Source organism: Alexandromys fortis, unplaced genomic scaffold (assembly GCF_014885135.2).
Source record: "Alexandromys fortis isolate MF-2015 unplaced genomic scaffold, M_Fortis_MF-2015_v1.1 scaffold_21, whole genome shotgun sequence".
NCBI classification, from domain to species: Eukaryota; Metazoa; Chordata; class Mammalia; order Rodentia; family Cricetidae; genus Alexandromys; species Alexandromys fortis.
This window is the reverse complement of record NW_026067905.1, coordinates 13,318,437-13,341,373: the sequence shown is the minus strand read 5'-3', so window position 1 is coordinate 13,341,373 and position 22,937 is coordinate 13,318,437. Positions and strand designations below refer to the sequence as shown.

At 51.4% G+C, this 22,937-nt stretch overlaps 1 protein-coding gene across 1 annotated transcript in view; it reads right to left on the bottom strand.

Annotated features, from left to right (window-relative positions):
- Positions 1–4,333: 4,333 nt before the first annotated feature.
- Lhx4 (LIM homeobox 4) overlaps positions 4,334–22,937 on the bottom strand; it is a 38,521-nt gene continuing 19,917 nt past the window's right edge. The window contains exons 3-6 of the mRNA XM_050135410.1: positions 12,708–12,910; positions 7,809–7,963; positions 7,320–7,491; positions 4,334–5,270 (exon numbers count right to left, since the gene is read on the bottom strand). Of these exons, the coding sequence (XP_049991367.1) occupies positions 4,876–5,270; positions 7,320–7,491; positions 7,809–7,963; positions 12,708–12,910 (925 nt within the window). The 3' untranslated portion in view covers positions 4,334–4,875. The remainder of the gene's footprint in view (positions 5,271–7,319; positions 7,492–7,808; positions 7,964–12,707; positions 12,911–22,937) is intronic.

Genomic DNA, 22,937 nt, shown 5'->3' with positions numbered 1-22,937 from the left:
ATAAACTGGTTGGCCTATTAGCTCAGGCTTCTTATTAACTCACTCTTACATCTTAAATTAGCACATAATTCTTGTCTGTGTTAGCCAGGTGGCTTAGTACCTTTTATCAATGAGGCATTCTCATCTTACTTTCTCTATGTCTGGGTGACAACTACAGACCGAGCCTTTCCTCTTCTTAGAATTCTTCTGTTCTTGTTGCCCCCCACCTATACTACCTGTCTGGCTACTAGCCAATCAGCATTTTATTAAAATACAAGTAACAAATCTTTACAGGGTACCAGATCATTGTCCCACAGCACCCTGCAGAGAAAAAAAAACATATGGAAATTTCCCTAGACACCAGTTGTCTAAGAGCCCAGATCACTCTGATGGGGTTTCTGCCCTCCCTCCTGTCTCTTCTCACCCAAATAGAGACACTGCGGATGCTTCGTACAGGAGACACTGTAAGTGTGAAAAACTGTAAAAACAGCACAGACAGACATTACAAATTATGTGGTCAATAGATTTTTTTCTACCTATTTCCAAAATCAAGGGGCAGAGGACTATGCCCACAGGAAATTGGTATTTGAAAAAACCAAAGGGAGTTGGGGTGATGGCTCTGTTAAGGGCCTGCTGTACAAACATGAGGACCTGGATTTGTATCCATTGTGAAGTTTAGCTGGCCTCCGGCTGGGGTGAGCGCGGAGACTGGGGGATCACTGGGGCTTGGTGGGAGCCAGCCTGGCACTTCATGCTATTTCACGGCTGTGAGTGATTTTTTAATTCAGAGTTGTGCTTTTGGTTTCCCTGTGGTGATGACAGGCTGCTGCATCAGCTCGGCTTTTTATACTCTCCAGAGGACCAAGTAAAAAGCAAGGCACGTCAGCTTCTAAAGAATCTCCATCTTTATTTTACAGTTGTACCGTACACATCTCATGCCAGCACACAGGAGGCACATACAAACAAACGCACCGTCTCTGCACTCCAGAGTCCCGTGGCAATAAATAAGGAGGGGCGGGTGGTTTTTTTTTCCAGGAAAATGCAACTTTATTTCTTTTTAACTGTACAAAATTTACACCGTGGAAGGTTGGGGGCAAGACTCCAAAGCCTAGGAGATCTGGGGCTTTGAGGTCTGAGTGTGACCTCAGAGTGGCATCTGGAGTCCCAGGGCCCAGAACCTGCTCCTTAGGCCTAATACAGTCCTCACACGGGAAGGTCCAGTGTGATCCCTGCTGTAGGCGGCGACAGGTGGGAGAGGTGGCCTTGCTCAGTCCACCTGTGCTCTGCCTCACTAAGCAAAGGAACGCTTGGCGCCCCTCCCACACCTGCAGCTATCTCTCCACCAGAGCTAGCAGCGGGCATCTGTGCTTTTAGTGTGGTCCTACCAAGCAGAGTGGGGATGGGGTGGCTTTGCTGAGCTCTCTCTTTTTGGCTCCAGTCACTGTTAGAGCAGTTGGAGCAAATACTGCAGGAAAAAAGGGGGGGGGGTGATGGGCACTTGACCAATCCAAGAAAGAGAGAGCCAGTGATGTGCTTTTATTTAGCTTCAGCATGCCCAGAGCCCTTCAGCAGCAGGCAATAAAACAAAACTCATTTCCGCTTAATTGAATTTTCTTCGTCTCACCGTTCCCAGTCTTTAAAGTGAAGATTCCGCTTAAAACTGAATCTCCAGACCCTGCCGACTGAGGAGGCGTGGTCCTCGTTCCTGCAGTGAGAGCTAAGGTGTCAGTAGTAGGGAGTGGGAGGGGCTCTGAGGATGCAGGATGGCGGGCGGCCACATAACACAGTTCAGAAGCCTGAACCTCCCTGCCAAGAGGCCCCTTGGTCACCAGCTCACCAGTTGGGAGCTTCAGACGTGGGATTGGCTTTTGGTCTACAGATTTTTTTATATGTCCTTAATGAAGAAGTACAAACAGTCCTCAGTTACTTTAGTAGATTTTATGTTTATGACGGCACAGGATCCCTTTCAGACCACTGCCCAGTGCTTTGTCCGGGTCTTAATTTTGTTCTTTCCATGGTTTCATTGTGTTAATTTGTGGGAACAATTTTCTCAATATGATCTACTAGCTACGCTGTAGCTGGCAGAAGAGGCAAGGCCTGAGAGAAATGTGCCTGCTCCCCCATAGCCCTTCAGCGAGAGGTTCTGCCCCGCTGGCCAGCAGGCCTCGGGTTGATGTTTCCTCCGTGGCTTTATCACTCTGTTCCCATCCTTGCTTCTGCCACTTGCCACTGGAAACAGGGTTGTTTGTTTTTACTTAATTTTTAAATTTGCTTTAGGAGTCAGAAGTCTGCTGGACACATTCTAACGTAGGTGTCAATCAAATGTTCGCTTAGAGGCAAAGCCGGGCCCAGATACTGTACATGCCTCTAGAAGTTTACACTTCATGTTTTCAAATCCTCTTTGCCCTGGACGAGGAGGAAAAGAGCCAGCAGAGGGTACTGGTATCCTAGTGTGGACATCTCATAAAGAAGCATCCTGTTCTCCATCTTGAACCACAGGCAAGTCAAAGAACAGTCTTAGTGTGAAGTGCCCATTGGGACACCAGCACAGCTGTAATTTGAACAGAATTTGCAGGGATGTCCACTTAAAATCTGAGGCCCGTTGTGGCTGTGCTTCTAAATGGGCTCTTAGAGTGTGCTGCCCTCTAGGGAGCCAGCTCTGAATAGGACTTAAAGCCTCTGCGCCTTCCTAGCCAGTGCTCTCCTAAGAGCCCTTCCAGCTCAATGCTCCCTCAAAAAAAAAGCCACCCAAGAAGCTTCTACCAACTTCACTATGCTAGTATGGGTGATAACAGCTTCCTGCTCTCTTAGTACTGAGTTGAGAGTATTATTAACTCACTTTCAAAACCAAAAACCAATTAACTTCAGTCTTCAATAGTGCTCTATAGAATGTTCAAAACCACAAACCATGAGACACTAACCAGCAGTCAAGCTGAGCCTGTGGCCTTGCTAGGGCAGCATTTCAGCTGGATTGCCCAGCCTGGCTTTGTTTGTACGTTATGGGCAGTCTGCTGAGGATGAGGTATTTAAGAAAGGAGTCTTCACACCGATGTCTGCCATTTCTTTCACATGGCATATTATCTTTTGCATCTGTGTCTCCATCATTACCCCATCATCCACATTGTCGGGGAATTCCAGTAGCACTAACGAGCATCATCACCAGTAGACGTGAGAGCTCAAGAAAGAGAAAGTGACTATATTTGTACTCTCCAGAGCCAAGCCAGCAGCTACAGCTGGCCCACCAAAACGCCACTACAGAACTGACCAGAGAACTGTTTCTTTAAGGAAGCTTAACTGAACTCAGCTTTGAAAGAGGCTTGCAGGAAGGCCAGCAGCCAAAGAGGAGATGTGTTCCTCCCTTTCATCTCCTTAACCACATACCTGAATCCTCAAATATTACTGACAGAAAGAGGGGCCCCTGGGCCTCTGGTCTCAACACTTCATGTAACAGAAAGGCCATGCTGTGAAGCCAGAAGAAATAAACCAGCTTCCTGGGGGGGGGGGGGGGATTCCAGCTGGCTAACTTCCCGGGAACTTTGAACATGGCCAGAAATGGGTCACACAGTGGTAGTTGCCACCAGTCATGGCCCTGTCTACCACAGAGGAACAGCCTCTCTCAGATGACAGATTGAGAGCCAGGCTGGCCTCGCCCCTATTGCAGGCAGAGAATCCCTCCGCTGTGGCTGGCCAGAGAGCTGGGGCTTTCTGGGTGTAGGACTGAAGCCTGCAGCGTGGCGCAAGTTCAGCCAGCAACCCAGAGAGCCCGGCTGGTCTTCCAAACCAAACCAAGGTGAGCCCTCCCCACCCCCACAAAAGAAAAGAGGAATTGGTTCCTATCTTCTGACTGAATCAGCTAGGATGGCAGAGGAAGCTTTTGTTTTAAGAGAGGAAAAGAGCCTTGCAAACTCCTCAGAACCAACTCTCTGAGTACAGTGGATGCTCTGGATTTTATTCCCGCCCCGTCACAAAGCCAGGGAAGTCAGGGAGCCTCGCATCCACCAGTGTGACTAAACAGACTGCATGTTTGGAATCCGAGTGTGTGTACAAATTTTCCACTGATTGTCATTCTGGTCTCTGCATGGTTTAGCTTTGATCATTGTGTAGCCCTCAGCCTGTCTTGAGGAGGAAACAATATAAGCGGATGAAAAGGCACTCCGCACCAAGGGCTCATGGGACTGCCTGTGAAGATCCAGAGTCACGCGGAGTGGAAGCCCACCTCTTGCCATCAGGGGTTCAACAATACAGATGGGGTTTTTTAAAACCCAGACTCACCCTGGGTCACACTTGCAGGTAGGAAAAGAAGTCATATTTTCACAGCAACAAACAGAATGGGACGGGGCCATTTTTTTTTTATATCAAACTGTGGCCATCAGTGTTTTTTAACTAACCTTTAATAACTGACTATTTTGAAAATGACGGTGTAATCAAGGTGGTCCAGAAACCATTTTATTATTCTCAAGGGCAGTGGTGCCTCTCCCTCAGGAATCCTGGTTCTGGTGAAAGCGGTGATTTAGGAGGCAAAATGTGAGCTGCGCCAGCCGGAGCAGAGTTTCCCAAAGGCCAAGGTGGCCTGTCACGGTCACCTTGTGCTGTCAAAGCACTGAGCAGCCAAAGCCTCGAAGCAAGGTGAGAGGGGAGGGAGCCAACCAGCCAGTGACCTAGCGCTCTAGGCTGTCCAGCCCTGTGCTGTGGTTGAGATGAGGTCACTCTCCTGTCACCTCCCAAGAAAGCCGAGTCCTAGTGTGGTCTCAGCCTTCTAGGAACAGCGGAGGACTTCCATTGAAAATAATGGAAACTCACGTTGGCGTACTTTTGATCCTTAAGAGGCAAGTCTCTTTTGATCCTTGAAGATATTCTCTCAAGCCGGGAGGACAGGTAAAAGGTGGGGAGGAAGGTCTAAAAAGGAGGATGGTCCATTTCATCAAGCCAAGAGGCTGGGCTAGTTGGAAAATCAGGGTAGCCTACACTGCTTCCTGTGGAGAGGTCAGAGGTGGGTCCCCCAGCCATGGCTCTCAGTGTCTGGCTTACTCCCTGCCCTGCGTGCGCAATGATGCCCAGATTACTGTCCACTGTGTAATCCAGCCCATTGAGCAAAGGAGCATGGGATGGCAGGGACGATATGGAAGATGGAGACTGGGGGATTCCGTAGGGGCTCCCATCCCTCAGGTCCTGATAGGATTGTCCTGAACCATCCATGGAGAAGCTCCCATTCATTAACTGTCCGCCTGTAACGTCCCCCACGTTGCCATAAATCCTATTGGTGTGGCCAAGCTCTGAGAGAATTTGATCCTCTGTGGACAAAAGAATGGAGATACATTGTCAGCTGCCAGGATTCTGGTGGTCCCTGCTCTTCACAACCAGCAACACAATGACCAGGAGGGATTGGATGCCCACGGGCAGCAGCTGCCCCCCTGCCAAGCACAGGTCAGACACCAACATGTCAGCCTACCATCCAGAGACCAACCCAGACCAAAGGGAAGACAAGGATCGCCTGCACCGAAATCCGCAGGCCCCACGGGCTGGGAAGTGTCTGGTGAACCTGTCGGTCTAGAGTGGCTCTGAGATACCCTGGTGACACTGAGCAGTGTGAGGGCCTGGGTTTGGTGGGTCACATTGTCTGTCACAATGGAAGCTACTGAGAGAGTTTACTCTGAAGGCTTTCAAAGCAAGAAAAGTCCTCGGTCGGGCTGCTTGGGAAAAAGGCCTGTGTGATAAAGGTGCTGGCCACCACTCTTAGACCTCTATATAAAATCCCCATCCACCCCAAAATGGAGTTCAGTATCCAAGAACTCAGTTTCTTTCTATATCCAATAACCTACTTACTGAGGATAAAGAATGACTTGATTAAGGCAAATGGACCTTCTGGTTTCTTGAAGAATTTCATTAAGGGGGATCTAATGAAATTTGCCGATGGAATTTCTCTCTTCCATAGGGGGGAGCAGGTTTAGTCTTAAGAATTACAGGATCGTCATTACCCAGACAGAACATGTTATACCCAGAGACCCACCGCACCCAAAAGAAAAGAGCCACAAAGCTAGGTGTGGTGCTCCTGTGTCTTTCAGGTAGGGACTTGAGAAGCTTTCATGAGATAAACTGGTTTCCTCCATCCTGCCAAGATGCCTGGGGAGTGGGCGTACATCTCCTTGGCCCTCCTTGGGTCCTAAGCGCTGTGGACTAAGAAGGCTGAGTTTGGGCTCTGCAGACCACTGGACTGAGGTCAGAGATTTCCTAGTTTTGTGCCCAGGGTAAGTAACTTGTTCCAGAGGCTTCTTTCCCCTTTCTCCCTGGGCCAACACACTGATTCCTCCAAAGGCCACTTGTGACTAGACTTCAGCACCCTACCTCTCTGATCCCACATTCCACTCAGGAATATAAAAGAGGGAGCATGTGTCATTCAAAGGGAGCAGGAAGGAGAAGACTAGGCTCGCCTCTGCCGTCACCTCCACTGGGCCTTCAGCTGGTACCTGCTGTCCATGATGGTCTCCTTTGGGACGACCATGCCCCCTAGTTGTCCTTGGTACACAGGACTGTTTAGCTTTCCCCAAGCTCATCCACAGTTGGTTGTGGTCACTGACACCCGTGATAGCTCTCTGAGGTGGCTGAGGATGTGGCGGTCCCCTTGTATAGACCTGGGCTCTGACTTTGACAAAGCTACACTAGAAATCAAATCAGGTTTCCCATCCTCCGTTCAGGGCCCTTCCCTCTCCCACCCACATAAAAAAGACCTCCTGTATGTGAGGGCTCGGTGACCAAGGACAGTCACGGTTATTTGCAAACAACCTGAGGATCCACTCATGCGGTAATTTGCAGTTTTGCTGATGATGCACAGGTCTGAACAGAGCGCATGCTGCAAAGCTTGTGTGCAGAGGACAGGGTGGAGTGAGTGGCGGGGGAGGGGTTCCGGAACCGCAGCCAGTTCCCCGTCATGCACTCACATTATTGCTTTCCCAGGAAAAGGCCTGTTGAGCACGTCCTCCTGCCACCAGGATTGGAGGAGCGGCTTACTCTAGGGGGCCGTGGGAGGAGCTCAGTGTCCCTGCAAAGGGGAGAAGTGCAGGAGGGCTGGGGCGAAGATGTGGGCTGGTGAGAGCGCCTCTGGGCCAGGACAGGGCTAGGCTGCATCCTGGGGACCCCAGCCCCGGTATCTCAGCAACAGCGTTCTCTTGCTCTCCTCACCCTTTCTGGGAGGGCCACTAACACCCTTCCCACCCTTGACTGAAAGTCTACAAAAACCCTGTGCCCAGGAGGGCGTCATCAGAAAAATCCCATCGGCTGGCAAGGATTGCTGTCCCCCAGGGCCTCGCCGAGGGCCTCAGGCTCGCCCCTCCAGCCCTGCTCACCTTGGAAGCTCAGCTCACTGTCACTAACCCCACAGTCCTCCGCAGAGCTCTCCTTCCCCTGCTTGCTGCCTCCCCGGCTTCTCTTCACGCTCTTGTAGAACTGCCCCCAGCGATGCCGCCCCGCGTCCTTCTTCAGCCGCTTCTCCTTGGCCCTTCTGTTCTGAAACCAAACCTGCCACAAACCACAGGGAACACATTCAGAGGTCACCTCGAGACCCCAATGTCCCCCCCTCAAGCACTCAGGAGGTACCTAAAGCCCTGGACCCTCAAGACAAGTGGTTGGAAGCGGATCAAGTGCTTTGGTAGTATGTCAGAACAAAGTGTGGGGTGCCCATTGTCTCCTCAGCCTGAGCCTCATGCCCCAGGGCACTGGTCCTGAACTCTGCTCGCTGTAGACTCGGTGCCACCCACTCCCAGATGATGTCACTCACGTCCCCAAGCTTTCCTTAGGTGGAAGGCACAGACCTGCCCCAGGCCTGGATCACTCACCTGTACCACCCTCATGTCCAGGCCTGTCTCGGAGGAGAGCTGCTCCCTCACGTGCCGCGCTGGCTTGGGCGAGTTCTTGTAGGCGTTCTTTAGTGTCTCCAGCTGCTTTGCTGTGATTGTAGTCCGAGGTCGCTTAGCCCCGGCCTCCGAGTCATCTGCAGCGAAAACACCTTGATGGAATTAGTGGAGCTGAAGCAGCTGGACCTCCTCTACCTCCTGCCCCTCTCGCCCTTCCCCAGAGACAACCTGGGGGAGGAAGAGGCAGTGTTGGGAGGAAGTGATCCCCACCCAGGGATGCTGACACTGGCCAGCAGCCTTTCATAAGCCCCACCTTCCCATCTTCCCTCAGCTCTGTCTTCTCCCTCTCTGGTCAGTTTAGCCACACAGAGGCCTGTCACAAACAGAAAATAATTCTCCTCATTTCCCTGGGATGGCGAATACTCTGCTTACTCAAGAGTTGCATCCAGAGTCCTCAAAGGAAGGAGTCAAAAGATAGTCTGTCCAGAATGGCCTCAGGCAACCTGCCCCCTCACCTCTCCTGAGCCGCCAGTTTCACTGACCCACCCTGGGCCTTATTGCCTCTGCCAACCTACCTGGCCTCACAACCGAGGGGGAACCCGCACTTCACTAGACACCCATATGTTTATAAACTGGCGCAAAGCCACCCACCCCCACCCCTCCCATCATGAAGTCAAAGCTCAGGACAAGTAGAATAAAACATGTATTGTTCTGTGAAACTTGCTCTGCTTTCCCGGACACACACTTGGTTGAAAGGTAAAATGAGTTTCACACTGTGGGTCGCAGTCAGATTTTCTGAAAAGCACCAATCAGGGCAAACTGCGGTCAGCAGATGTCTTCAGTGGGTTTTAAGTGGTCAGCCTCACATGCCTGTTAAAGCTGGTTGTTAGGTTTCGGCCGAGTGGCTCACTGTGAGGGGAAACAGTTTGTCCCCCAGCTCTTAGACTCGGCTCTGATGGGGAAAGCCAAGAATAAAGTTGGCGAGAAATAACATGGCCCCCAACTTCTCTGGGCCTTCACGTGTGTTTTTGCCTTCCTCCCTACCTTTTCTCCCTTTCTATTGAAAAAAAAAAAAAAACTCATTTAGGACCAACAATACTGCCCACTGTTTATTAAGTACCTACTGTATACAGATTTGCTAGAAGCCTTACATGCATTCGCTCCCTGGTTCTAGGAGATACTAGGAGTCAGCACACCGAGTTGGGCCTTCCTGGTGAGTGACTCTGGTGAGCAGGGTCTAAAGCTAGGGAGTGTTGTGGCCTCCGCATGTGGGGTTCCATGCTCTGGGAATTCAGCACATGCCCACAGGGAAGGGTGAAGGCCTCAGAGAGTCGCTGTCAGGGACCGACAAGGGGCAGAGTCCAGAGTCCCCAGGCAGATCACCACCGGGGAAAGCCCCAACATGCCTCACTTTGAATGTTGTAGTGAGGGTTGTGCCCAGGTGTATAGACCTCACAACACAGCGCTGTTGGACACAGTCTAAACTACATAGACACAAAATGGTGTGCTTTCGAAATATGCAGATGGCCTTATGTACAAACTCCCAGCTAATGAAACTTGGAGAGGAGTGGAACTTTAGTCCCAGCCACCCTGGAGGCTGAGCAGGAGATCACCTGAGCCCAAGAGTTTGAGGCCAGCCTGGACAACAAAGGAGATTCTCCCACTCAAAAGAAACAACAGCAAGGTGTGTGTGTGGCAGGTGAGAGTCCCTAATTTCAGAGCAGGTTGGCCACGTGAGTCAGAAGTCATTCTTCACGGCCATGCCGGTGCTCTGTCACGGCGCTGGGTGGCTGCTCGGTACAGCGCCACCACCGCGCGCCTGCACAGTCTCTCTTCACGTGATTATGGGAACTCTCATGCTGTTATTTTAACATTCGCTGTTATTATAATTTAAAATCTTTTTTATGTCCTATAACAATGTCATCCAAGTGTTCATTAAGTAGCGGTGGCAGGGCTCGTGCTGAGAAATGTCCCCAAAATCAATAACTTTGGTGCGGAAGTTGAGTGTGATAAAAACACTACGAGGAAGGCCAAGCAGGACCATGACACCCCGGGCTGTTAATTTAGGAGAGAGCATTCAGCGAGGTGCAGAAGATAATGCTGAGAAAATAAAAAAAGTAACATTAAGGCGAAACACACTTTGGTTATGGATTGGCATGCCTGCAGAATACACCCCCACAACACACACTTATAATATTAATTCCTGTGGAAAATTGGCCTCAACATATGTTCATTTTGAGATATGCAGTGTCTCCTAAGACTTGTCCTGGCATAAAATGCAGCATCGCCATATTGAAAATGGAAAAATCTAAGGAGGGGAGATGAACGGACAGAGTAAGGCCCACCAAGGGGCAAATGGCCCATATTAGACCCGTTGTTTAGCTCAAGGGAGGGAATTATGAGCTTGGAAGAAGGCTTAGCGAGGCAAGAAGGAATGGAAACTTAAAACAGCCAAACATACTACAGCAGACAAATGTCCCCAACCATGTCAAGGGTCCCTGGGATTGCACAGAAGGGAAAGGACACCTAGGGGACAAGCACAGAAGCCTTCAGCTGCTTTAGCCCACCTCACCTCCTGTCTGCATCTCTCTCCACTGGCACTTGCTCTTGTTTAGTGACCCCTTTCATGGGCATCATCCTAGTCAGCCTCCAGAAACAGCAGTGTGGCAAGGCTTCCTCAGCTTGCCAGAGAAGCTCCCGATCTGTAAGCCGTGCACCCAGCCTTGGGTGCCAAGACCAGGGCTTTCTGTTGTCCTACAAGAGGCTGCAGTAGGACAAACTTCTCCCATGAGATGACAAGCCCTGCGATGTCATTTTTGCCTCCCCCGTGACATTATTACTAGCTGCCCTGGAATTATCCACAGCCCCAGGAGATTCTGGGCTGTGTACACACAAGGTCAGCATGAGGTCTTTGACAATAAGAGCCAGCACAGGCCCGGGAGAGGCACGGCTGGCTTTGGTGAAGGTCTGGTAAGGTTCAGGTCTAAATTGTCTTGGTATCACTAAGTCCACCTGTGCTGACGCGCTCCTGTGACGCCCTGATGGATTCCAAAGCAACAGCATGGAGTTTTAAGGGACTTGAGCAATGGTTCTCAACATGTGGGGGTCGCCTCAGACCATTGGAAAACACAAATACTTACATTATGATTCGTAACTGTAGCAAAATTATAGTTATAAAGTAACAGTGAGAATAATGTCATGGTTGGGGGGTCACCACAGTATGAGGGATTGTATTAAAGGGATGCAGCGTTAGGAAGGCTGAGAACCCCTAAAGCTGAGTGAATGAGCTCACCAAGGCAGAGATTTGGGCAGCATCTACAGAGGTCTCTGGTCCTTGGGAAAGAAGGTCAACATCCTTGGTTCACTATAAAGGTCAGAGCTAGGAGTACCCAAAGAGAGATGAGGCCCCTGTCCCATCATGCCACAGGCCAAAGCCAAGGTTGGCCCAGCTAATTCACCACAGGGCCCTGAAGAATTGCCTCAGCCTGCTCCCCACCACAGAAAATCTAATTTCTCTCAGTTGAACAGTGGTGGTGCACGCCTTTAATCCGAGCACTCAGGAGGCAGAGGCAGGCGGATCTCTGTGAGTTTCAGGGCAGCCTGTTCTACAAGAGCTAGTTCCAGGATAAGCTCCAAAGCTACAGAAAAATCTTGTCTCAAAAAAAAATCTTTTTCCATATATTAATCAGATCCAGATAAGATGGGTAAGTGAACTAGAAAGAAATACATGAAGTTGTTTGTGTGTTTGCTTCCATCAAATTCAGATCCATCAACGGAGCTGCCTTCCACAGAAATATCTGAGTTGATAAAAATGCCAGTCAAGGACAAAGGACCCTCATGTTCTAGGAGTTGTGGCCTAAGAGTCTTAGGTTGGGTTTGGTCAAACTCAGATGCAGGACATGATACCCTTGCCCTATTGCCAGAGCTGTGACTGAGAAACCAAGAGGGGGTGCTTCAGGAAAGTGAGTCAGGACTGACCTTCCTGAGGGACATATGGGGAACACACTGGCCTGAGCCCCATGCTGAGAGAAAACCCTCTGCTCTGTAAGGCGATGACAGGGAGGTCAAGAGCAGCAGCTTCTCTGGCTGCCCAGCTGAGGCCAGGTTCCCAGGAAACATCAAGGGGTGACATCAGCCTGCACGGAGCTGCAAGTCTCCACCGCAGCACGTGCTGTGACCTGAGGTACGGTAAGGGCCACCACACTGGGTTTTGTTTTGGTCTGGTTTTGGTTTTTGGTTTTTCGAGACAGGGTTTCTCTGTAGCTTTGATGCCTGTCCTGGAACTAGCTCTTGTAGACCAGGCTGGCCTCGAACTCACAGAGATCCACCTGCCTCTGCCCCCGAGTGCTGGGATTAAAGGCGTGCGGCTGCCATCTTACTGTTGAATCTCCCTAAACATGGTTCCTCCCAGTCATTGATCTGACTATGGACAAACCCCAGCTTCAGGGCTTCAGGCCCTCAACGGTCAGTTCCCCTGAGCCCAGAGTCTGAGGAGAGACAGGAGACAACGGAAAACAGGCCAACTCTGCAAGTCCTGTGGCTCTTGCTTCTGCAGCTTGTAAAGCATAGGATGACGAGGAAGTGTGCACCTCAAACGACAGCCAAGCTCACCAGCCATGCTCCAGGCAGAGATGACGGAGTTCACTACCCGGTAAGGGCCTCGGCCGCTCTCAGTAACACAGCTTATTTTAATGCTTCACGGAGCCAGCAAGGTCTAAGGGTTTGGGGGTGCCAGAACTAACTCTCACTGTGGAGCCCTGGTTACAGTTCTCAGGGGAGGCTGAGGGTTGGATGGGAGGGACCCTGAGAGACGGGCACCTCAGCGAGCAGCCCACAGCCTTCAAGGTGCTGGAGGGGCACGCACAGGGCCGCGCTGCTCACCGTTTTGCTTGGCTGTCTCGTAGTCTTCCTTGCACACCAGCCGCCCGTCCTCCATCAGGTAGAACTCGTCCCCCGTGGCCAGCTGCCGGTTGCAGATGATGCAGGCGAAGCAGTGCAGGTGATAAACGAAGTCCTGGGCCTTGCGGACCACCTGGGTTGGGGGGATGCCCTGCTGGCAGGCTGTGCATTTTGTGCCGAAGCGCCTGTCAGGAGGGCAGTAGAGAAGTAAAAACAAAGGGGTCGTGGTTGCAGTCTCTACCGTTTACTGGCCCTCTCCTGTCCCACCGCCCCAGCATCCAAGGAGCTCCAAAGCTTACAGTACTCTGGGCCTCCTGCTGGCTTCGTTGCTCTGTGCCCAGGGTGCTAGCACAGCAGGCAAAGGGATCAGATCAGAGCTAGAGTCTCAGTTCCCATCCCACCGCTAACATCCCAGGGATCCACAGAGGCGGAGGGCGGGGCTTCTAAGTGCCCCTCAGAGTAGGAAGTCACCCTTCACCTCCTGCTTTTCTCATCTTTGTGGTGCTTTCCAAAAGTCCAGCCCGGCAGGGAACCCTGTGTGACCACTCCGTTCAGCACACACAGCCTTCATACAGTTTCCCATAGGAGGCGGCCAAGTGAAGCCAGTTGGGGGACAGCGCATGCCCGCATCCACACGGCACTCAGGAGAAAACAGAGTCATCAAAGTGAGGCTCTCCTAAAGACTTCTTCTTCTTCCTTCTGAGGCCCCCAAAACACGCACACGCACGCACGCACGCACGCATGCACGCATATCGAGCAACAGGAAAACCCAAAGCTCTCCACACAGCCTGAGATGTCACCTCCCAGGTAGAACTAGGAAGTCGCACTGCCAAACCCTTCCTATATTCTCCAGTAAGGAATCTGCAGATCTTTGGCAAAACCTGCTTTCAACAGCTTTTTGTTGTACCCCTTTCTGGACTGGCCCCAAGGCAAGAGGAAGCCAACCACTGCGCCCTTTACGAGGTCTCGTAAGGGAGGAGAAATAGATACATGGTCCTTGAAGCCCTTCTCCCCATCCCATTGCAGTGGCCCAGAAGCAAGAGAGAAACACTAGAGCTGGGCAGCCGAGGGGGCGGTTGGTCACAGGTAATTCTTCCCGGTCTGGAAGGAAAGAAGGAGGGAGGCAGGAGGGGATGGGAAGCTGGGGCAGAGTTTAAAACAGCAATCAACCTAATTATTCATGACACTTCACACAGCAGAACTTTATCTTCTTCAGGATGAGAGACTTCGCCTAATGGATCGGGGGAAGGTTTGATTTTAATGGTCCTTTTAACTAATGCTTATAGGCAGCCTGATTTCCCCTGAAAGGACAGTACATATTTCATCCACATTAATACCAAATAAATTAATTATGGTCATGGCTATCATGATGAATCCCAGATTAATGCAGAATGATGGGTCTCTTATGCAGCAAGGATACCTGCTGAGGGGGCTGCACGGGCCTGCAACAGGCATGGACAGCTGTGGCTTCCACGACACCCCAACAGGGACATAGTGTCCTGGAGAGAAGTGGGGGGTCTCCACATCAAGAGTAGCTTTGCATCGGCCAGTAGTGTGGTAGGGAGACTGCAAAGGGCTGGGTACGAGGGACGGAGGTCTGCCTCTTAGTTTAGAGAAAGCTAGCCCCTTACATGTAGCACCCCCAAAATGGTCAGCATCCTGCCTCAGAGGGACCTGGGCTTTTGTCAGATTTTCATAGAATTGCAGAACCTAGAAGAGCAGCTTCTCTTTGCTGAATAACAAAATCAGAGGATGTTCACAGAGGGCTGGACTTGAGTGTGGAGAGCACAGTGCCAGGTCCGCACCAGCCTCAACCGTCCAGAGCGTGGGTGATGCCCAGGCTCGCTCCACAAGCAGCAAAGCTGCAGCGGCTCCTGGTTTAAAGGGAAAGGCAAGACAGTTCTATCCTGTGTGTGCAAATGCCTGTGTGTGTCCCTGTGTGCACGGGAGTGGGGCAGGGAGGCAGACAAGTTGAAAGCTTTTCCCATCCACCCCCGCTAATGAACAATGTCTCCCCACGCTCGCCACAAACCCTTCCATGAAGTTCCAGAAGGAATGGGAGAGTGCACCCACACCTGCGGACGAAGATGCTGGAGCAGAAGCCTCTCCAGGGAAGATGTCTCTAAGGCCAAGCCTTCCCAGGAGAAGAGGGCTGAGGGGAGACCCCAGAGCAGAGCAAGAGAGAAGGACCCCATAGCAGCCTCTCCCACGAGAAAGCCGCTTCCCCTGGCCTCTAAAGAGCAGACAGGCTTTCAGTAGCCAGAAGCCCAACTGATTCGAGCAAGAGACGTGAAAGATAATGCGGGATAAATTTAATCTCATCCCGACAGTGATTCATGCCCGAGGGTGCAAGTGCACAAGGAAAATGAAAAATAAATGGACTTGCCCACTAGCATTTTTTTCCAGCCATTGGAGCAATTTTCCTGATTGTGGGATTTATACCAGTGGTAAGTGGAAGCTGCCCCTGGCTACCTTTTTCTCCTGAAGTACGGCCAACAGGATCCTTGCCAGGGGCACTTTGTGCGCTGCCTGGGTCCTGGAGCTCTCCTGGCCTGTCCTAGCCCCAAGGAGCGTTCCAGTCACAGCCAGTGGCCCCGGAATAAGTGCCCTAGGGTGGGGTAGGTTGTGTGTGTGCGATGAAGACAATGGTCTTGAGTGTGCAGTCTCAGACCAGCCATAGTCACAGGTGAGGAAACCGTGGTAGGTGACACCACTCTCACGTCACCAGCCGTCACGTCACCAGCCATAACACGACACACGGCCATGTTTAAAATCGCTGGGAGCACAGCTGCTACACAGAGAGTCAACGGGCTGAACAGTAGTCTGGCAAGTTTTTTTTATTTATTTATTTATTTATTTATTTATTTATTTATTTATACAATGTGTGTATGTCTGCAGGCCAGAAGAGGGCACCAGACCTCATTCCAGATGGTTGTGAGCCACCATGTGGTTGCTGGGAATTGAACTCAGGACCTTTGGAAGAGCAGGCAATGCTCTTAACCACTGAGCCATCTCTCCAGCCCGTCTGGCAAGTTTTTTTTTTTTTAAATATTTTTGTGGTTTATTTAACTTTATTCTATGTGCATTGGTGTGAAGGTGTCAGATCCCCTGGAACTGGATCTTCAGACAGTTGTGAGTTGCCATGTGGGTGCTGGGAATGGAACCCGGGTCCTCTGGAAGAGCAGTCAGTGCTCTTAACCACTGAGCCATCACTCCAGCCCCGTCTGGCAAGTTTTGAAGGGTGCTGGGGTGAAGGAGGAGGTGGACACTAGCTAGGGAGCATGGCTTCTGGGGGACTCTCCAGGCAGCGCCTCCTCATTGTGGTCAAGTCTCCACTGTGTGTAGGCACTGCCCACTCAACAAATCCTGCACCCTGGCCTCCCTCTCTATAAGACCCTTCCTGCCAGCTGTGCCCAGCTAAGCCTCCTAGGACGGCCACTTTCCCACAGACAGCAGCTAGAGCTCATGCAAAGTGAGCACAGAAGCGGCTTCACTTGGGGGCAGAGAGCGTGCCTACCGTTCCCAAGACCCTAGGCTGAAACAGTGCCACAGAGATAAAGGAATGCAAGGGAAGGACGTGCTGATGGCTCCCCTCCTGTTTGTCCTTATCCTCGCCCAGCACGTAGCAGGGGAGCATCAAGACCTGCAGACCGGATGGATGGATGGGCGAATGAACGCATGAACTCCTGAAAGGTGCCCAAGTAGCCAGGGAGGAGCGGCTTCCAAGAGCAGAACGGAGGACACAGCGTTCCACGGTGAAACACGAAACGTGAAACTTATCATCCGCTGTCATTGGCATCACCTTCATCTCACAGACGGCTCCAAGAGTGGCCAAGCTGAAAAGTGGGTATTGTGGCGCCTTGTAACAAATAGGAAACTGAGGCACAGAGAGGTAGCATGCCGGCTCCCGCTCACACCAACGGCGAAGAAGAGAATGAGGATTTGAACTCAGCACTTCCAAAGCCACACAGGTTGCACACAGCTGGCAGCAAAGGCAGCAGACACAGACTTGGTGTCTGGGATGGCTTGATCTGGCTTGGCTACCTGAGTGATTGAGAGACACTCACTGGGACCTGGGAGATTAGTGCAGCCCACTCTGGCTGTGTCCGTGAGGGTGCTTCCAGAGAAGACTAACTAAATGGGGGAACCTGCCCTAATGTAGGTGGCTCCCTCCTATTGGCTGGGGTCCAGGGTGGAATAAAAGGAGAAAGGCTGGAATGCGGGTGATTGCTCCATCTCTCTTCTCTGCCTCCTGATCAACACAACGCCAGCTGCTCCTCCGTCCCTTCTCCACCATAATGAGATGCCAAGCCCTGCTACAGCCAGCCAAAGCAGACCTTTCCGCCCTCGAGATTTTCTTCTCTGGTATTCCACAGCAACAGAAGACTAACACAGCACCCCTGACCAAAGCCCAGCCTGAATGCAGGACCTCATGCCCCTTCCACGTCCCCAGCAGCTCCTGGGCAGTACAATCCGCACCCCACCCTGGCGCTTCCATTAGCCAGGGGCTGCTGTGGTAGCCTTCACCCCAAAGTGTGCTCACCCATCATGCAACTCAGGGGCTAAGGAGGGGACAAAGACATCAGAGCCATCTCCCAGGGCTACCAATGACCCCAGGAAGAGCCAGGCCTTCTGTCCTAGTGCCTCACCTGCGTTCCTGTCTCTATCTGTCTACCCCTCTGACCTTGATGGGCCTGGCTGGGGCACTCACAGTGTCTGGATCCTCCAGAGAGACATCAGCGGGCAGGTCCTGCAGACTCAGAACTTCTAGATCGAGGGTCACAAAAATCCTACACTACAGACACCCACACTTGGACAGTTTTAAATGCTGTCACCTGACCAGATCCACACAGTTGTTTTGTGGTCCCTAGACATCAGTCAGCGCCCCCATTCACCAAGCTCCTGCTGTGTATCCTGCGTGGCAGAGCCTGTGAACCCACGAGCCACCGTTCCTCACAACCAGACCCTCAACTCAGGACTCTCTTCTCTTCCCATTCACTGCCAGCCCAGCACCCCCTACTCAACCCTTGGTCACTACAGCTCTTGGCTCAGCATCTAGACCAGGGCCTCTAGTGACGCCACCACGCAAAACCTCCTGTTCTGCCTGTTTAGCACTTGATCTCCTCCAGAAGGTCTTAGCCTTCACCCATCCTCAGCTGCTGGTTCTGATGGTCTACCCAAGACCTTGTCCCAGTCACCCCACTGTGGGATGCCAGACCCCTGTCCGCTAGGCATTGTTTCAAGAGGACACTCTAGCACTGACTCCAGTACACAATGCCTTCATTGTCTCTGCCTCTGCCTCTCAGGCCACAGCCCTGTGACCTCAGTAAGACTCCACACCCATCTGACTAACCCTTCCCTCATGCCTTCTGACTTCCCTGACTTCTGTCTACCTTCACCTTTCCCTTAAGCGCAGGGGTCTGGGCAGAGCTGAGGAAAAACACACCGTCTCACTGCGTAGACTTCCTCAATCCCAAGAGGACCCCAGAAATCAACACAGGCCCAGTTCCTGATCTTCTGAAGAGGAGCCCTAGACACATGTGTTACCTCAACCCATTCTCCCACAGTACAGGAGATTTCCCCAGTCCTGGCTCCCTACAGGTGACCTGGGCTTCTACTGTTCCCAGCCCACCCTCCCCATGGGCACAGGGTGCCTGATTGGATTCCCCAAACAGCTGTGCCCTCTGCCTTCCACATCTACCTGTTTCCTTGGGCCTTCCCTTCCACACACAGGACACATGACACTTTTTCTGATATTTGACCCGCACCGTCCCCAACTACCACCCATGTCTCTATTTCCCTTTAGAGCAGACTCCACACCCCACCTTCTACAGAGTTCCCAAATTCCTTTAGCCAACTCCTCAGAAGAGATCTAGAGTTGACAACTCCCGTGCCCCTGGGACGGCTTCTCTTGAAGTCAGCCTGTCAGTGTGCTGCCTGGTCAATCAAGCCTGCACTTGGCAAACTCATGGATAGCCTCGTATCGGTAAATCCAGCGGTCCGTTCTCTTCCTACCTCTGGACACGTGTCCCCTTCCCAGAGCAGGACCTGGGTTTCAAGACCGTGTGAAATAGCCACACAAGGGCCTTTTACAGATGAGAAGGGGGCAAGGTGCCGCCACCTCACAGCTGAGGACCACAGAGATGGGGTTGAATCCTAGAGCCCTCCCTCAGGGCTCCTCCCTCGCTCTTGGCTGCTGGGAGGCAGGCGGCGGGCACCAGGCCAGGCCTGGTTCTGCCTCCTCATGATGCACCATCCCAAGGAAACAAAATACTGCCTAACTTGATTTTATGCTTTAATTGCTCGGCGCTGATTTACGACAGGCTGTAGATTTTCTTCTCGGCTGACACTTCCCTACATGTATTTCTTTTATCTATCACCACACTTGACAAGTGAGTTGCTGATATTTACTGTTACTGTATGTACCAATATTTCCAACATATATCACCACCCACTCTAAAGCCACAGCCATGTCATGGGCACGCAAAGCTCCGCCTGCTATCTGGTCAGTCTACTCCACACGTTAAAAGGGGGTCGCCTCCCGGAGAAGGCTGACACCAGAGTATAGGAGAGTCTTGGGATGGGGACATAGCCCCTCTAACAGCGTGAGATCACAGTCACATTCCCGCGGTGCCAAGATTGCCCCATGATCTCGTTTTTTTTTTTTAACGTGTGTTTACAGTGGATGTGTCGTATGCACATGTGTGTGCACGTCTGAGGCTCGGAGTGGTCATGCATTGCTGTACCTTGTGTGTGGAGGCTGGAGGGCAGTCTTGGATGTTAGTCCTTACCTGTCACTTTATGTAGGGTATGAACTCTTTTTCTCTTTGTGGCTGCATATGCTAGGCCGGCCAGCGCTCTTCCAGGGGTTCTCACCACAGGTGTGCTGGGATTCCGGTATGCACTGCTTCCCCTGGCTTTACATGGGTTCTAGGGATTTGAACTCGGGTCCCCATGCTTGCCCGCCATGTACTGAGCCATCTCCTTAGTCAGTAATCTGCTTTTTATTTGGGTTTTATTATTATTGTTTGGTTTTTCTGAGTCAGGGTCTCAACTCACTGTGTAACTGTGGCTGGCCTTGAACTCACAGAGAGCTGCCTGCCCCTCTGACTTCCAAGTGCTGGGATTAAAGGCATGTGCTACCGTGTCTGACAATTATTTAAACTATTAATGTGATATTTTAATTTTCTATGAAGAGCATGCAGCATTGCTATTCTGAGATGAATGTTACTGGAGAAGCCTTAGAACTAGTAACTTAACCCAACCCCCTCAGTTAACAGAGAAGGAAAGTGGAGTCCAGAGACGGGTAATGACCAGAGATGTCCAAGACCACACAGCTGAGCTAGTGAGAAGAGATTGGTGTGCCTGGGTCCATCTCCATTGTCACCTTCACTGGACTTGGACTCATCACACAAGTGGATGTCTGGGCATCGCTAGAACAGTCTTTGTGGAAAGTTTTAATTGAGCAGGGAGGCCGCACCCTTCTAGCAGCTGGAGTCCCAGACTGAATAAAACCGAGGAAGTGGGCTGAGCACCAACATCCATCCCCTGTGCTTCCTGACTTGCATGCAATGTAAGCAGCTGCCTCCTGTTCCTCCTGCCATGATGGACTCTTACACCACAAGTCAAAATAAACCCATTTGTCCCCAAGTCGCTTTTATCGGGGTCACCACAGCAAGGAGAAAGCTAAGGTCTACAAAGACCACATGTTCTCTCTTTCAGAAGCCAAGCCTTTCCCCATCTGAGGTCGTCCCCCCCCCCCCCGCCCACTGCCTCCTGAACCGTCCAAGCTCAGCATTCCTGGTCCCACAGTCTGGCTTTGCTTCACCTCCTGCTGAATCTCTGGCCAAGGTCACACCATGGTTGTCAGATCCAGTGTCTGGCCACTGCCCGTGTAATATGCACCAAGAAATGTCATTTGAATAACCCCATTAAAGTATCCGACTGCCCTTGTAGGTAGATGTTATTATTATTATCCCCCTTTCACCAATGGCAAGAGCCTTGGCACAATGGGCTATTTGGTCCACAGTAAGCTTCATGTCCCATTCCTCTTCCATAGGCCTAAAAGAATCTTTTCCCTCTGTGTTAGTCAGCCTCTGCCAAGAGGTTGGCTCAGCTGCTACCAACAACTGTAGGCAGAAGATTCACCTTGGATATTTGACTCTGGGCCAGAGTCCAGGCTGTGACCAGTCCCATGGTGCCCCATGTATCTGTGCCCAGATAGTCGTTGGACCTTACACACTTATTTAGCTTGTCTCCTACAACTAGAGATTGCTGATCTCTGAGTCCCAAACTACAGTGGTTTGGCAGACACTGGCAGATAGTGGAAAGGGAACTTGAAGACAGAGTGCCACTCGGTCCCTTGGGGTTGTAGGTTTTTGTTTGCTTTTTTTTCTCTGCCCAGTGTTAGCAGAATCCAACCCTCTTCTGTTTCTCCCTCTCAGAGTGGGATTCTAGAGACATAGAAAGTTCTCTGGAGAACAGAGTCACAAATTAGACACCAACTCTGACAGCCCTGGGGTGACCTTGGCCAGAGATTCAGCAGGAGATGCACAGGAGCCAGACTGTGGGACCAGGAATGCCAAGCTTGGAAGCTTCAGGAGGTGGTGGGAGTTAGTGCATCAAAGAGGAGCCTGACAGGAAGGGATGGATGGGTTGAAGGAGGTGCAGGGGAAGGGCGGATGTCTGAGAGCCTTGGTAGTGCAGAAGTGTGTATCAGGAACCTGTAGGATAGGGGTGTCAGGAATGACAAGGACATAGACCGCTGGGACTTGCCACCCAAATAGCCAGGCATGCAAGTGACACAGAGGATGAAATGGCTTGCTTGTTCTGCTGATGGCCCTAATGCTGCCCACAGCTGCCACTCCTGGGTCACCCAGATCCACTATGCTTGGGGACCTTGTTTCCTCAGCCCAGTGCCATCTGCCCCCAGACTGATTTGCAACTGTTTAGTTAGACAGAGTCCCCCATGGCAGGAGATCCCGAGATGTGATTTCCACAGATGTCGGGAGGCTGGACTCTGGAGGGTGGACATAGGGCACAGCTGAACTCAAGGGCTCTGGCTGGTCAGACAGATAATCCCGGGCTCATCACCACCTGATATATGGCTGCTGGTCCCCAGGGGGACCTGCTGGCCTAAGTAATTGCTTCTGTCTTGATTACTGGCTGTCACAAATGGCTGTGGTTTGGTCCCTCCAGTGTGTTCAAGTCTTACAAATGTCCATGCGCACAGGCACTATCAGGACCATCTGATCGTTACCTTAAAAGGTTTAATTTGTTTAGCAAGGGAATTAGGCTATAAACTATTCAGAAATTATGGAAAGCCACATGTCAAAAAGACCCTCCTGCCTGAAGGTTCCTCAGTTTCCGATCTCTCTCTCCCTCTCCCTCTCTCTCTCCATCCCCTCCCTCGGTGTGTGTGTCTGTCTGTCTGTCCATCCCCTGGCAAGTGTATAGTTATCAGAAATGCAAAAGCCTGGCCCCAGACTGCATCTACAACTATCAACAAGCCCCAGAATATTCTCAGCCTGCAGCAACAGGCTACTCCCACATCAAAACGGGATGCTGGCTCTCATGACCCGACCTATCACTGGACAGCTTCTGCCCAGAGCCCTGTCTGGCCCCAGGCTTTTTACAGCTTCGAACCCCAGCCTCTGACCCTAGAACAAGCCTTTCTCTTCCTTTCCTACCCCTGCATGGACATCACTGCCCTGATGAGAATGGCTCGTAATGTGAACTAGCTAGAGCTTGCTTCATCTTCCTCAGCCCTAACAGTGACTCTGAAGATGTGACTGATGTTCTTATTCCCGCTTTAGAGATGGTAAAGCGAGGCCCAATGAAGTCTGATGTTTCAAGTTCACACTGATCCTGGCTTAAAGCCTAACTCCTACCTCTTCTACAAAGCCTACCAAGGAGAGGGCAACCTCATTTCTTAAAGACAAACCTGTATTCTATGGGCTTCTGCTTTCAAATCAGATAAGAAACAGAGAAGCTCTGGTCACTGAGGGAATACATGGAGGACACCGGCGAAGACCTGTGCACAGCCAGCAAAATCACCAAGGCAGCCAAACAGTCAGCATGCTGCAACACAGCGTCCTGGACCGCAGGGATAAATCACACAGCCCCAAGGACGCTGCCTACCTGCCCTTGGCTGACAGCCACCTGGAGATTGACTGGCTGGGGGAGGGACTGGCGAGGCAGAGGGAATACTCT